Source organism: Tauraco erythrolophus, chromosome 2 (genome assembly GCF_009769465.1).
Source record: "Tauraco erythrolophus isolate bTauEry1 chromosome 2, bTauEry1.pri, whole genome shotgun sequence".
NCBI lineage: Eukaryota > Metazoa > Chordata > Aves > Musophagiformes > Musophagidae > Tauraco > Tauraco erythrolophus.
In genome coordinates, this window is record NC_141466.1 from 109,366,342 (window position 1) to 109,380,504 (window position 14,163).

Consider the following 14,163-nt stretch of genomic DNA (forward strand, 5'->3'; position numbering starts at 1 on the left):
CTTTTAAAAAGTTCAGCAGCAAAGAAAAAAGAGAAAAGGAAAAAGGAAAGGAAAGAACAGAAAGGAAAAGAGAGAAAGGGAAAAGGAAAAGAAAAACTGCATCAGAAAGACACAGAAGAAAAAGTTGAAAGCTGCTTCACAGTCTTGCTGCTAAATATCAGTGCAGTCATTTTTTCCTTAATTAAACACTAAGTTTCTTTGCCATTATTATCCTGTTTATTTTCCCTTTTTTTTTTTTTTTTTTTTTTAAAACGTGCATGATGGGAAAGCCCATGATGCTTTAGTCAGACCTTGGCCTCCAGCATTTCCAAAAAAAGTTTGTGCATGGGGACTTTGCCTTCCAGTTTGATGTTGTAGAAATGCTGCACAGCCTTGGTGGAGGTTTGCCTCAGAAGCGGGAGAGTCATCAACATCTTGCCTGCGCGACGTGGGTCTTCCATGTGCTGCCCGGCCTCATAATCCTGCAGAGCCTCATGTAAGACGTCCTGAAGTTTCTGCACTGCCTCAACATCCTCTATGTGCATTGAGTCTGCAAAACAAAGGAGCAACAGCAGGTTTCAGTTCGGTGTGCCAGAAGTCAGATCTAACTCCACAGTTGCACATCACTTTCACTGGTTCTATCTGTCCTTGTTCACAAAGAAGGAAGATGATTACCCGCTAACTTCTACAGTGACCTTTAGGAAAATATCCGGAACTGCTGTGGAACTACAAATGTGTAATTAACGCTTGTGTAAGCAGTCCTTCTCCTCATCCTCCTCAAACTAGTAAAATGATCACCCTTGCTGCTCCACGAACTATCTCTTACAGTTACTGCTTTGAAGAAACGATAGCGCCGAAGGGCTGCACGAATTGAGGTCCGCGTTTTAGCAGGGACGCAAGAATGACTGCCCTACCACGGAAAAGCTCGGTAAAACTCTGTGTCAGGCTCCAAGGCTGTGGAGTTGGAAGCCATGGTCATTATCCACTTGCTCAGGGACACTAGTCACAGGATTAGGACCACTGCACTGACACAAGAGAAAAGCAGGTTTGATGTGATTTCCTGATAGGTTTAGCAAATTTTTTCGCCTCAGGCACATTCAGACAGACAGGCAACGCTTAATATGTTCCTGAACAGCTTTTGCTCTGTGAAGCAAACATCTACCAGGTGTGATCCTTCTCTCCCACTCACTCAAAGGGTCGTTTATCTTGTTATTGTTGGGGTTTTGCATTTTTACTAAATCACTGGAAGCAAGCACCTTGCCCAGTACCCTTCCAGGTGAGACGTTTTGGTGGCGTGAGTATTGAGTGACAAGCCTAGACACAACGAACATGAGGAACTGAACTAAACTGCTACATGACCCAGAAAGATTAAAGCAACGGAAGTGTGAAATAAAAAGAAAAGATCTAACTGAAATAACTGTAAAACCCTAAACAGCACAGATACAGAAAGGGAAGATGTCTCTGAGAACACGCAGTTACTGGACCATGCTGAGATGACTTCAGACGAGCAGCCCTAGTTCTCTGACTTTTATGTAATCGTAAATGCCAATGAAAAAACAATGTGATCCAAAGTGAGGTGAATCCGAGAAAGAAGAGTCACAGGTAAAAGAAGCTGCCCAACACCCTCTAGCAGCTATCAAAATTTGGATGGTCGACAGACTTACAGAGTCAATAAAGCACCATATGAAAATATTACTGCTGTGAGGGGGGACGAGTCCTAGGGATAGGCTACACTGTGCAAGCTTAGCTTCGGATGAAACTGGGACACGGCATTATTAAAGTATATCCTTGAAACCTCTAGTTAGTACTAACACTGCTTTGCATCTTAATTTTTGGTTTTGGAATAAAGCTCCTGTTCCCAGACAGAATAATGACTGAGGAGTTGGGTGTGGAAGAACCCACTCTATCATCGTTTCCAAGCCCTGTATTAAGCAGCCTGATGCCCTGGATCACTATTTTGACAGAGCCTCATGTTTTACCCTGTTGATGATAACGACATCAAATATTGAACGTGCTTCAAATATCTGAATTACATTCGGAGAATTAAGATGCATCTGAGATTCGTTTCCTAAAAGCTGATGTGCAACTATTTTCTCAGATAATTAAGCCAGATAGTAAATACCTGTCTCTTTTCAAACACAAACATGTAAACTAAACCACAAACCAGTAAGTAACAGGTTAACAAAAACGTTCCAGCTTCTATTGTCAAAACAAATGTGCAAATTGAAAAGAAAAAAAAATAAAAGTTACAGCTCCTGCTCTAAAACAGACACTTAATTATATACAAGTTTGGATCATTTAGCACGTTTTATTGATTCTGATGACAGTTTATCTGTTAATTACACATAATGGAGTCCTATGGGAATTTTACATGTTTAATAATTCTGAGTCTTAGCGAATACATGCTCTAAGAAGCATGCAGTTAAGACACACGCTGCAGGGATGTGATACCGCACATCAAGGTGCACTGTGCTGAAAGCAGAGCAACGCAAAAATTTCTCTCTTAGGGAAAAGGAAGGCTACAGCATTTTAAAAAAGATGACAGGGAAATATTACCTCTAGCAAAATTTAGTTCTAATTAACGTGACACCATTACCCAAATCCATACATTTTTGATAGTTTTCTAAGATGGCAATTCTATTAAATAATTCTGTGTCAATAAGAGAAAATCCCTGAATTCTGTGTCCTACAAACAGATGTAATCGATACAGACATGCTAACACACACATACAAACGTGACTGATGTCTTAAACACAGTGTCCAGCCACTGGGCTTAATTTGGAATGCAAACTCCAAACAAATTGTTGTCTTTGCTCCTGATGCTTTACCAAGTCCTTAGATATTCACCGTTGTGCTATAGAACAAACGATGTGCTACTCCAAATAGTTTTTCCAAAAACCATGCACAGTTTGTGCAGAAAGTACCCATCTTTTCCTTCTCTCCCCAGGCCCACAGTGCCAGAGCCAGATTTGCTGGGAAACCAAACAGGAGCATTTTATCAGCAACAAAATGCTCGGCGAGTCAAAGACTGACTGCTCTTGTGAATTCTTTTTTACACCACCCTGCATAAAGGGATAGGTCTTTCTGGAGAACCTGACTATAAATGTTTAGGTTTTAACCCTCTACAAAAGTGGTCTGATTCTTCCCAGAAACAGTACTTGTAACTGCAGCCACGTTTGAGTTTGCAAATAGATGGAAGGACTCCAGATGAATACATTTTTTGCGCAGAGATGAAACTTCCCTGAGATCTTCAGCTCTGCAGTTTGGATAGCAATTTGGCCTGCAGCATTAGGAATATATACGCTCCACATATTTCTTACACAGAAACTGAGTGAGGAGGGAAAAGAGGAAGAGAGCATCCCCAGAAAACTCAAGAAGGAAAGATGAATCCAAACCTGCTCTCTGATGCAGCTATTACACTCTATGCTCTCAAACTCTTCCACTGTGCGGACAACATCTTAAAACAAGGGATCTTATCCTCTCCTTGCAGGGGTGATTGTGTACTATCCCTCCGGTAAACAGAGCAATTGCTTACACGGAAAAGTAATAGTAGTAAAGCATTTAATGTACTTGTTGCTGTCTTTGAAATCAATTTAGCAGCTGGGAAGAACGTGACCAGCCGGCTCTCCACTGGCCTGATGCAAGCACTCCGCTGCCGAACAGTGGTTCACAAAGCAGTTGAGGAAGCTGTGCCATGGGAAACAGATTTTGTCACAGGAAACGGGGTATGAAAATACAGCAGAGAGAGGGGCACTTCCAAACAGTGATTAAGACTTCAAACTGTTCTTTTAAAATGGTGATTTAGCTCCAAAGATTTAAAAATGATTGAATCAAATCGCTATGATAATTTAACTTCCCATTTACAGAAAAGATTCAAACTCATTTCAGCTTTACTCATTCTAGGGTCTGCTAATGCTTAAATGCAAAATCTGTGCTATTTAATTAGACCATGATTCAGCTTGCAGATTGCTCAGGAAAATATTAATCTCTACAAAGATCCTTCTTCAAGTTTTAGCTTTGCAGTCTGGAACTTCCACTTTATTCCTGATATTAAACGAATGTAGATCTTAATCCCCCAGGCGTAAGCCTTTGAAAATAAGGAAGATGGTTGAAAACACTGAACTAGCCAAGGGGAAAAGAGGAGGAAAAATAGAAGAAAAGAGAAATCTTTTCAGTAACTACAGACTGGCAGATGTAGAAGTGAATTCAGAGCAGGGTAACTTATTGCTGATAAACCCAATCCTCACTAGCAAGAGAGGGCAATGTCAACAAGAACCACTATAATTTAAGGAAATGCAGAGTCTGTGTGACAATCCAGAAATAAAGAAATAATTCCACAGACAACATGAAATTGAATTACAAGTTAGGTACAAAGATTTTGAATTTTCTTCCTATACCATGAAAAACCCTTTTCTTTTGTTTTTAGACTGTTGTTTTGTTTTGTTTTTTAAGTGCCTTTGTAGACAGCCTGGATGATTTACAATCACACCCTACACAGGTAATATCCAGAAGAAACCTATACCCAGATACAATACACTTAAAAGTCAGTGCCTATATAAAGAATGAAATGAAACAGAGTAATTTGAAAATGTTGCCATTTGAAAGCAAGTAGGATTTGATCTTAAATGCACTGCAAAAAAAAAGATCCCAGACTGGTGAAACTGAAGAGCTCAACAGACAAACACAAGACTTGATACAACGTGCTGCTGAGAACATGGGATTTCAGTCCAGAAGGGGTGAAAGTTGCTACTGATCGGTGCTGTGAAAGGAGAGAGTGAGATCAACAAATGAGGACATCGACTCACTGAGCTCTTCTTTGAGAATCTCATTTTATCCTTGCAAATGCTTTGTTTCACCATCACAAGATGAGAAATTAGAATTGTACCTCTTCTGATCAGCCCATTGATTGTATCACTGTGCAGAAATGGCAAAAAAAAAACCCTAGAGTTCTCATCCAAGAAAAACACCACAAGGTCCAGATAGAAATTCAGATTACAATCTACCTCGTTTAAAATTCAAGCTTCATCTCAAATGCAGCAAACAAATATCCAGCCACCCAGAAATCATTCAGAACACACCACAAAGTGTGACAATTAGCTGAAGATCGGAAAGCACCTGAACTGAGGGCAAGGAGACCTCTCAAAATACTGCTCTTAGGAAAGTTAAAGGCTGGTATGTATGTATTTTGTATATAGCATCACTAAGAACCAGCAGAAACCCAGGGGTCTCAAGTGAAGTATTTCTTCATGTCAGAAAATTCAGGCAGCATAAAGGAAGAAATTATTATAGTGAACCAAGCAGCAGGGAGTATGCAGCAGCGAATGCGCACATTAAGACGCTGATAAAGCACATCAGAGAGGCAAATATCAACAAGTACTTGAAAGACAGCCATCTCTGGGACGTTTCTGATTCCATACAGCTGAGCAGCTCACAAACCTAGACTGGACAAATCAGTTTAGAAAGTTGGAGGATCCTGGAAGAACTGGATGAGATGAAGAGTAAAAACAGAAGGGAAAATGGTTACATCAAGACAAAATCCTAATCTGGATTACGTCTCATATAAGAAGAATTTATTATCTAGATCGTATTGCCAATCCAAAAACTCCACCAAAACCACTGCAGTTTGTGAACTGTTCTCAGAATTACAGAACCTCTTCCTCTCCTGCCTGAAACTGATGCCAGACTTACACAGGGAGACTTGCATTTTGCAAAGTGCTTGCCCACACTGTGTTTCTGTATATTTTTTTTTTAGAAACACAACACAGTGACATTTTGAAAAGCACATTGCTTAAAATAGAAACTAGATAGATGGAAATTATTGATAGCAAATCAAACTAGGTTCTTGGTTCCCTCACTCAGCAACCAATTCCCGTCCTTTTCCAGTCTAGAATTGAAATTGCCCCAGACACTTTGGTCCTCCCTGTGTAGGATTAGTAAATATACTTAATTTTGATCACCTGTCTTTCCTGAACAGAACTATTTGCTGCGGTCTGCATGGTTAGGCGAAGAGCACATAGATGAACAGAATATTTTCCTTTGCTAGAGTATGGCAACAATGGTCTGAAATCTGGATTATGCCTTTAGAAACAAACATTTCAATCGGAATATATGGTGGAAATTAAAGAGGAATAAATTAAGAATTCCTTGTCCATGGGGATTGCAGGCAGTGGGAATCAAAAAAGTAAAACAAAGGCTGGTATGATTGATTTTAGTGAACAAGGTCTCGGTCTGGATTGCACTGGTTTGGCCTACTTTTGAAGAGAGACATGAAAACTGAAGCCTCAAAACAGTTTTTAAAACTAGTAGGAATTGAAGATGTAGTAAGAAAAGAAAAGAAACTTCACAGAACACACCTATTCATTTCAGGGGCTAACTGGATTAGAAGTGAACTAAAACCACAGGCATAAGGTAAATTAAAAGTCTGTAAACCACCTTTTTTTATTCCTGAAATGGCTTACTTTCCACTAGGACAGGTAGTGAGGGCAATAAATAAAGTATTTCCACCATGCAGAATAAATTGCATACTACGAACTGGTTCGAGCACCTACTCAATAAGGCTACTAAAACTCTGGAAAAGGCGAATCCAAATGATAGAGCTTGGGAGTAAGATACCAACTAAAAAAAAAAAAAAGTTGAATGAATGCTTCAAAATCCTTTTTATCCACTACAAGATATAAGCAATTGCCACAATTACCACCGAGAGCTACTGGTTTAGTGCTGTGGAAAAGCAGGACGAAAAACAGCGAAGACTAGCAATTGCATCAGTGACACGGTGGCTCATACCGCTGCTTCCCTACCCGGAAAATCCGCCTTTCAGCAGCACAGCACTGCCCTTACAGCCCTGCCCCAGCTGTGGGGAACCTGGGGCTCCGTCCTCCTGCCTGCCATGGGGCTGGCCTCGCCGCTGGCCCTTCCTCAGTCTCAGGCTGCTAACATCTAAATAATATCTACCTATTTTGTAACTAAGTGAGGAATATCTCAAAGATATTCAGTCACTAGACCAACTACCAGAAAAAGAAAAAAAAGAATCAAACCATTAATTAACTCTGCTACCATTTGCTTAACGCTAGCACTAAGCAAATGGTAGCAGAGTTATTTATTTTCTCTAAGAATTGTGGATGCCATCTATCGCAGTACAGGAAAATAGAATGTAAGGAAGAAACTGCGTTCAAGCAACATGAGAACTCTGACTATAGCAGCAACTTCCTTTTCCAAAAATTTGTTTCTATGCTGTATCACTCTATAGAAAATTACATGAAAGATTTAACCGACCTTGCCATTTATATTTGGCAAAATAAACATTAATAACACACCAATAATACAGGTGTATATATATATTTTATATATGCCTATTCAAGATAGATATATTTTAATCATGAATTCTAACACTAATAAGATGATAAAATAAAATAAATAAAAAAAGTGACATTATTAGAAACTAAATATAGTATGTTGTGACAAAAGATAAGCTACAATCTATACTGGGAATAAAGATGATGTCCTGTGGAATAAGTGATTTATAGGGTTCTACCAATTAATTTTTATTATGATAATATTATTTAATGGTGATAGCCTAGTGCTCTGAGTGAACTTTTTTGGTGGCTGGAAAGTTAAATAAGTTGTAAGGACCAACTGATTTTTTACCAGGATAGACGATTGTGTAACTTTACTGGCATCAATGTTGATCTATGCTTTGTTATGCTAAAATGCACAAGGTATTTCTGGTTCTCACTCCTTCAGTATTGAAGAGTGCTGTTTGGTTTTTTTTAGGAGAGTTAATAAGAGAGATCAGAAATGGTGATGGTGAGCGGAGGTCTTTTTCTCCTTCCTTTTCTGTACAGACTAGACAGCAAGTATTAGCATTTAAGATTAAATTTTCAACAGTGCACAGGGGTTTACTTTTAAGTGCCTAGCATCCACATTTGGGTCAGATTTTTCAAGATGCCAGCAGCCTATTAGGCAGATACACATGGATCAGATTTTCAAATGTGCTAATGTATTTTGACACTCTAGTTCCTTATGTCAGGTCTTAGATAGGAACCGAGCTTCTCTTAAAAACCTGGTCTCAGTTATGACTCCTAAGCTCTTCTGCAATGTTTGGCCTGAAGGCACAATTTAGTCCTTACTGATTAGGCAATTTCAAAAAACTGCTCACCTGCAACTCCCTGTTTAGTATTGCCTAATCGATACATGAAAGCATTTTCTAATACAGAAGAGACGAGCAGGTCATCTTTTCTGTGCTGGAGCGTTCACGTGTGCGTGTGCGCACTTGTGTACACTTCAAACATATTTTGTAAATATTTCACCTTCCCTTACACAAGAGGAAGTAATTGGTACATGCATGTTTTGGAAACCATTCAAAGTTGATTTTCTGCATGGGTAAACAAAGTGCTCATTGGTGCCAGCTTGCTCCATTTGGGCGGCGTGAGGTGGAACGCAGGGCAGTTGCATCCTGCGGCTTCGAGGTACCTGCTTGCTTTTGTGTAGGGAAGGGAAAGAAAGACGGAAGGAACTCGGGATACTGAGAGGACAAGGGCAATGCCGTGGCGAGAGGGACTTCTCTGCAGTTCAAGCATAAAGGCTGTACTAACTGCTATCGAATCAATGCAGGTGTTTAAAACTAATCCGATAAATTCCGTATTAAGCACCACAAGCTAAACGCCAACTGTTGACATCATGCCTGGGTAGACTTTAACATACATGGGATTAAAATGCCTATACCACATTCGTGCTCTTATGTATGTATTTAAACTTTTCAGGCACTACGTGTACTCCTGTTGGAAATCAGTGGCAATCTAGAAGGCGGCTACTTCTCACATTTCTGGAAATTTATAGGAGCGGCGTGGCATTGGCCAACCCTGCAAAGGGAACATTTGATAACTGCTGTCAGAGAAATCTCCCTGAAAAACGGCTCTTCCTCCCCACCTTTTAGAAACCAAGAGGCAGGATTAACTCAGATCGAGTACTGCACAAGTAGCCTCTGTAGGCCTAAAGAAAAGTTAGCAGCTGGGGTGTTTTAATGCTCATGATACTGAGATTTGTTGGCCAAAACACAGCTTGTGGTATTTATTTAAACAAAATACAATCAATACGAGGACAATCTACAATTTCTTTTTCTGCTTCTATACACAGGCAGGGAAAGTACTATGACACTGTATCATAAATCACTAACACAGACACAGAGCTATAAACCCATCTTTGCCTACTGTTTACAGTAGAGGCAACCTGGGAATCTTTCTAGACAGTGTGGATATGGCAAAAATGTCTGAAATGCCTAAGATTTCTTATTATACGTCATCCATTCTCTCTACAGATATAAAAAGGCCACTATATTTTAAACCAGAAAAATAAATAGTGGAAGTTTTAGAAGAAAGCAGATGTAGAACAAAACATATTAAAATGTGATTGATTTTATAATGGCATTTTATTTCTTTTTTTTCAGATATAGCTGCATTTACATTAATCAAGCTCACAGCTATGGGAAAATAAGCTATTTCTGGTTTTGCCTATAAAAAAAGACAAAACTTTAATTTTATTTTAATTTTAGCAGCATTTGTCAATTAAAACACTAGAGGTCTGATATTCTTCGATGAGCTGTAATTCTGCAGGTGGTATTTTACACCTACAAGTTAGGGTAGCTACAGCTGATAGAGGTTTGCTGCATGTACAACCTGAAGCTGAAATGTTAAATGTCAGCAGTCAAAACATTCTGTTGAAAGGGAAGTCAAATGGCTGGGCTGCTTTTTAACTCTACCTCCTTGCAACAGTTTCATTTTAAAACATCAATTTTATTTCTTTTAAGATGAGGGAAGGAAATGTTTTCATTTAAATGGGCCCCGAATTTTAGTATGCTGACATTATCCTGGTTGTAATTCCCAACAAAGTTAATGAAGCTACAGATGATTTTGATACACTCTATACAGAACGCACGACTAAACTTTTTCTGGCAGCAGTATCTTTTATTATTACTAAAGCACTGCATGTCTGTTTTGGGGAGAAAAAAAAGTGTGAGTAGTATTTAACACCATAGCCCTATATTCTAGTCCTTTACCCCCTTTATCAAGTAAACTATAGAAATATTTCTAACGCAGTCTTTGAATTACAGAATCAAATACAAAAAATTCTCTCAATTTAGACTCCTAATTCCGGATAACTTTCTTGTTCTGTTCATTAAGCATGACCAATTTTGAGAAAAATCCTTCTTGCAGCTGCAAAGCATCCTCAAGTGCCTATTCACAATGGTCAAAAATTATAAATAAATCTTCGATGAAAAATAATTTTTATCTTTGAGAGGCATTTCAGCATTTTGATTATTGTGGAATAAGATAATATCCTACAACTAAGGGCAGAGTTAGCGGGGTGGAGAATATTTTGCAAAGAAACTAATAAGCATTTTGGCTTTGCATGTTTTTGAATTATATTTCCAATTAAAAATGCAAAGTGCTAAATCACATTACAAAGACAAATAGGAAAGTACAACTTCATTGTTGAAAACAATTTCCCTCCTATCAATCTGAGGATTCGTGCATCAATATTGTAGATGAACTGTTAATTACAAAATCAATTAAAAAATTATTTCTAAAAACAGTCACGCGTCCTGGCTCTCAGGGGGGCAATTTGGGCAGAAGGTCTCATCTCACTAGGACCGCGCCAAATCACAAGTCGTCATCCACAAGTAAGCAAAAGCAATCTGGTTTTTCATTTTTCAGCGCGGCTGAGCCCAGCCTGAGATTGATCGTCACATATGGCCCCAGAAAACAAACTGTCAATACCTTGAATGCTGCAGAATTTGAACAAATAGCTGTCCGCCCATTCAAGCCACTCATTGCATCCCATTTAACAGATTTTATTGACAGTTTCCTTCTTGTAATTAAAGGGAAAACTACTGGCCAGCAACCAAGATAAAGTTCAAAGATAGGGTCAAAACAAAAGCAGATGGAGGGGCACGGTGTGACTGTCAATGGAACATAGCATCAGAGCATGTTATTGACACACAGGTATCTAATGATCGGCACGTCATTAAAGAGGGATCTATCGTGAACTTTATGCAAATGCTAAAAGGGACTTAAGACCACAATAAAGCATTAAGGAGACACAAAAGGAAAAACAACAAAGCACAAACGATTTTTACTTATCTGACAGTATTCACTGCTTCAGCACTTTTAAATTCAAATGCAGAAAAAAATTTTCTTTCTGAGATTTTTAACCCTTGCTGCACAGGTAATAATTTTTGCAGGAGCATCCTCATCGATGCAGAGGATCCGTAAGGTAAGGTGCGGTGCCTGTGAGACTCAGTAAGAATTTCCTCCCTCCTCCCACATCCTATCAAATAAATCAGTAGCTGCCTTAAAAGAGAACATATATAGCATATTCTCATGCGCCCTTTCTCTTCGTTTTAATTGCAGCGGTTAGACTTGCCTGGATTATGGAATGCACTTAGGAGAACAACATCTATATTCACGTCAAAGGATCTTTGCCTGTAATATACTCTCCAAATCACACGGTACAGTATTCCACTCACTTCAGAACTTATTCCTCAGTTACTTAAAACCAAAAAACTCTTCTTAAGTTTGAACTGCTTTGTCTGTTGCCTTTTAGGCTAAGGTCTGATTAGCAATTTCTTATTCTAAAACCGTGTTTAAAACAAGCATGCAGAAAGTATTACGGAGATGAAAAAAAAAAAAAGTGACATATTAAAAATGTAGCAACCGTCATGCCACTCTGCCAACCTGAATTAGCAAGTGCTATAGCTTTGAGGGTGACAAACTCTTCTTTCTCCAGCTTCATGCTCTTGTATTTCTTTACCAGCTGCAGTATGGCATTGTTAAGGTCAAGAAGGCCTGCCAATTTGGATTGGTCTTCATCCATAATATAATCTTCAGCATATACGAGCTCATCCTCAAAAGAAAGTGACCGGTATACAACACCGAGAATCAAAATCTCCATCCAAGCACTCTGCAGAAGGCTCATCTGGTCAGCTAGAGACAAAGTGGAGAATCCTGAATAGGAAGAAAAATACAGGAAGAATATTGAGCACATTTGGATTTGTCAGAAATCTGTTCCTCTTTTTGTTTTATTTTTACACACATTTTGATAAAACATGTATGTACTCTGTTATACTCCCATCTGCTTTTGTGCCTCTCCTCCCCATTCTATTACAGGAAAGTAAATCAACATAAAATAAAATGTTTTCTAATTAACGTATGCAGTTATAAAGAAGTTGGAATCTGCAAGCTCTTTCTTTAAGAATCATATGAATTTGGGGAGCATTGCAGTGATAGTCTGCAATTCGTGTGATATCTTCTTTGTTTTGAAATACTCATGCTTAGTTCTAAAACCTGATGCTGTTTAACAGGGATCTGATGACTGTCCATCATTACCATAAACCAAGATGGAAAATTTAGAAGAGAAAAATAAATTTTTTTAAAAGGGAAGATTCGATGTTTTAATGGAATTAAGGTGTTTATCACAAAGAGGAAAATTCTCTTTGAACTTTAACTTCAGGAGAAAGAGAAGTAACACCCACCCTCCTCAGAAAAGATGCTAATTACTTCTATAATGGCTCCCGCCTCTACTGCACTTGTTGAAATAACAGGGTGGCATATTAAAGTGCTAACTGAGTAGCAGTCACATCATCCTTTTTCTGAGGGCAACTAAAAATTTAATAAATGCCTCTTAATGAATTTAACTTTTGCTCTTTTTTTTTTTTTCTTCCCCTGCTGTCTTTCCTAATAGGATCGCTAAGGGCAAACATCTTTACTGCCTTACCTTTCCAGACTCTTGTTTACAGTATCTGTTAATTTATTATATCAAACTGCTAATATCCCAATCACATTAGGAGCTACAAAACAATATGGGAGAGGAAGTGTTTTTCCTGGCCTGTTGGTGAAATGCAGTAGTTTGCCAGTTGGCACCATCAACCACAAGTACTTAATAAAATCATCAAAGGGGATTAGCCAAGCTTTTCTTAAAGGGTCTTAAGACATGTCTGAGGCTTTCATTTAGTTGTTTATGGAGCTGCTTACATGTCCTTTGACAGGGTTCCTGATGTAAGAACATTCTTTTTGGTGTTCAATTACACTTAAATGCATTTTTCTGTTTCGAAAGTCGAGAGTTACAGTCAAGCAGGAATATATCATACAAATCTGCAAGGCATCTACTCCAAACAAGATTTTCTCTATAAGCACTAAGCGGCAAAACTAATACAATAAAAAAGAAAACCCCACATCCAAACCACCAGGCATCCATAAAAAATGAAACATAAAACTGGCTGCATGCTCGCTTTCTCTCATTTTTCTCCCCCTCCTTATTTGTTCTCATTTTCTCTTAGTGTCTTTTGAGTCTTGTGATAGAACTGTAGCTCTCTGCCTTCAAAAAACCCCAACAAAAACTGAGCCAACAACAACAGGAAACCCTTGAAGAGGTGACAATGGAAAACAACACATCTGTGATTAAAATAAATAAGAGGGAAATGGAGAAGAAATAATCATTTGAAAGGTTATAGGGAGGAATTCATGATTTCAATTAGCTTCAACATTTCTGTTCCTTCCTGTCTTTCAAGAACCAGTTTTTCTGCAGTAGCAGATGGACAGAGAACGTAGCCTGCAGCACCGTCCTGTGACAGCCCCATTCTCCCTCCCAGACACTGCTGTTAGTAAATAGATTTACACATTCTCCAATCTCCACACATCTTTCTGCCGAATAATTAAAAGCAGGATGATTAGTTTATTGAGTGGAAGGAGGAACTTTTTTATTGAGGTCCATCCACGATTTTATCAGGGCCAGCACTTTTACGGTTGTCATGAGGGTGCAGGCATCCAATTTTTCTTATCTGCCTGATTAATACAAACGCTGTTTCAGGACGCATTAATTAACAGATACAAATCTACGTTCTCATGGAAGGATCAATACAGAGAAGAAAAGAGGCATCAATGTGAATTTAGTGCTGATGATGGAGAAGGCACTCTATTGACATTTACGTGCATAGAAACTTTAAAGTTGCAGTGGAGCCCTTTTGTCCCTGTGATTTACAAATTAACAATTTTTCAGGTATAACAATGTTTCGCACACTTCTGAGGAGTTTAATTAAGCAAAAGGCAATAAAATCAGCTTTGATTAAAAAAAGTTTAACCTGCAATTTTTCTCTATTATTTTTTTTCTGAAAACTCCCAACTTCCTTCTTTT

At 38.6% G+C, this 14,163-nt stretch overlaps 1 protein-coding gene across 2 annotated transcripts in view; it reads right to left on the reverse strand.

Annotated features, from left to right (window-relative positions):
* Window positions 1–284: 284 nt before the first annotated feature.
* The window catches only part of ESRRG (estrogen related receptor gamma), a 375,092-nt gene continuing 361,213 nt past the window's right edge, over window positions 285–14,163 (reverse strand). For both annotated transcript variants that reach the window (XM_086629453.1, XM_086629463.1), the window contains 2 exons: window positions 11,709–11,978; window positions 285–529 (listed from right to left, as the gene is read on the reverse strand). In XM_086629453.1, coding sequence (XP_086485579.1) covers window positions 285–529; window positions 11,709–11,978 — 515 coding nt within the window. The remainder of the gene's footprint in view (window positions 530–11,708; window positions 11,979–14,163) is intronic.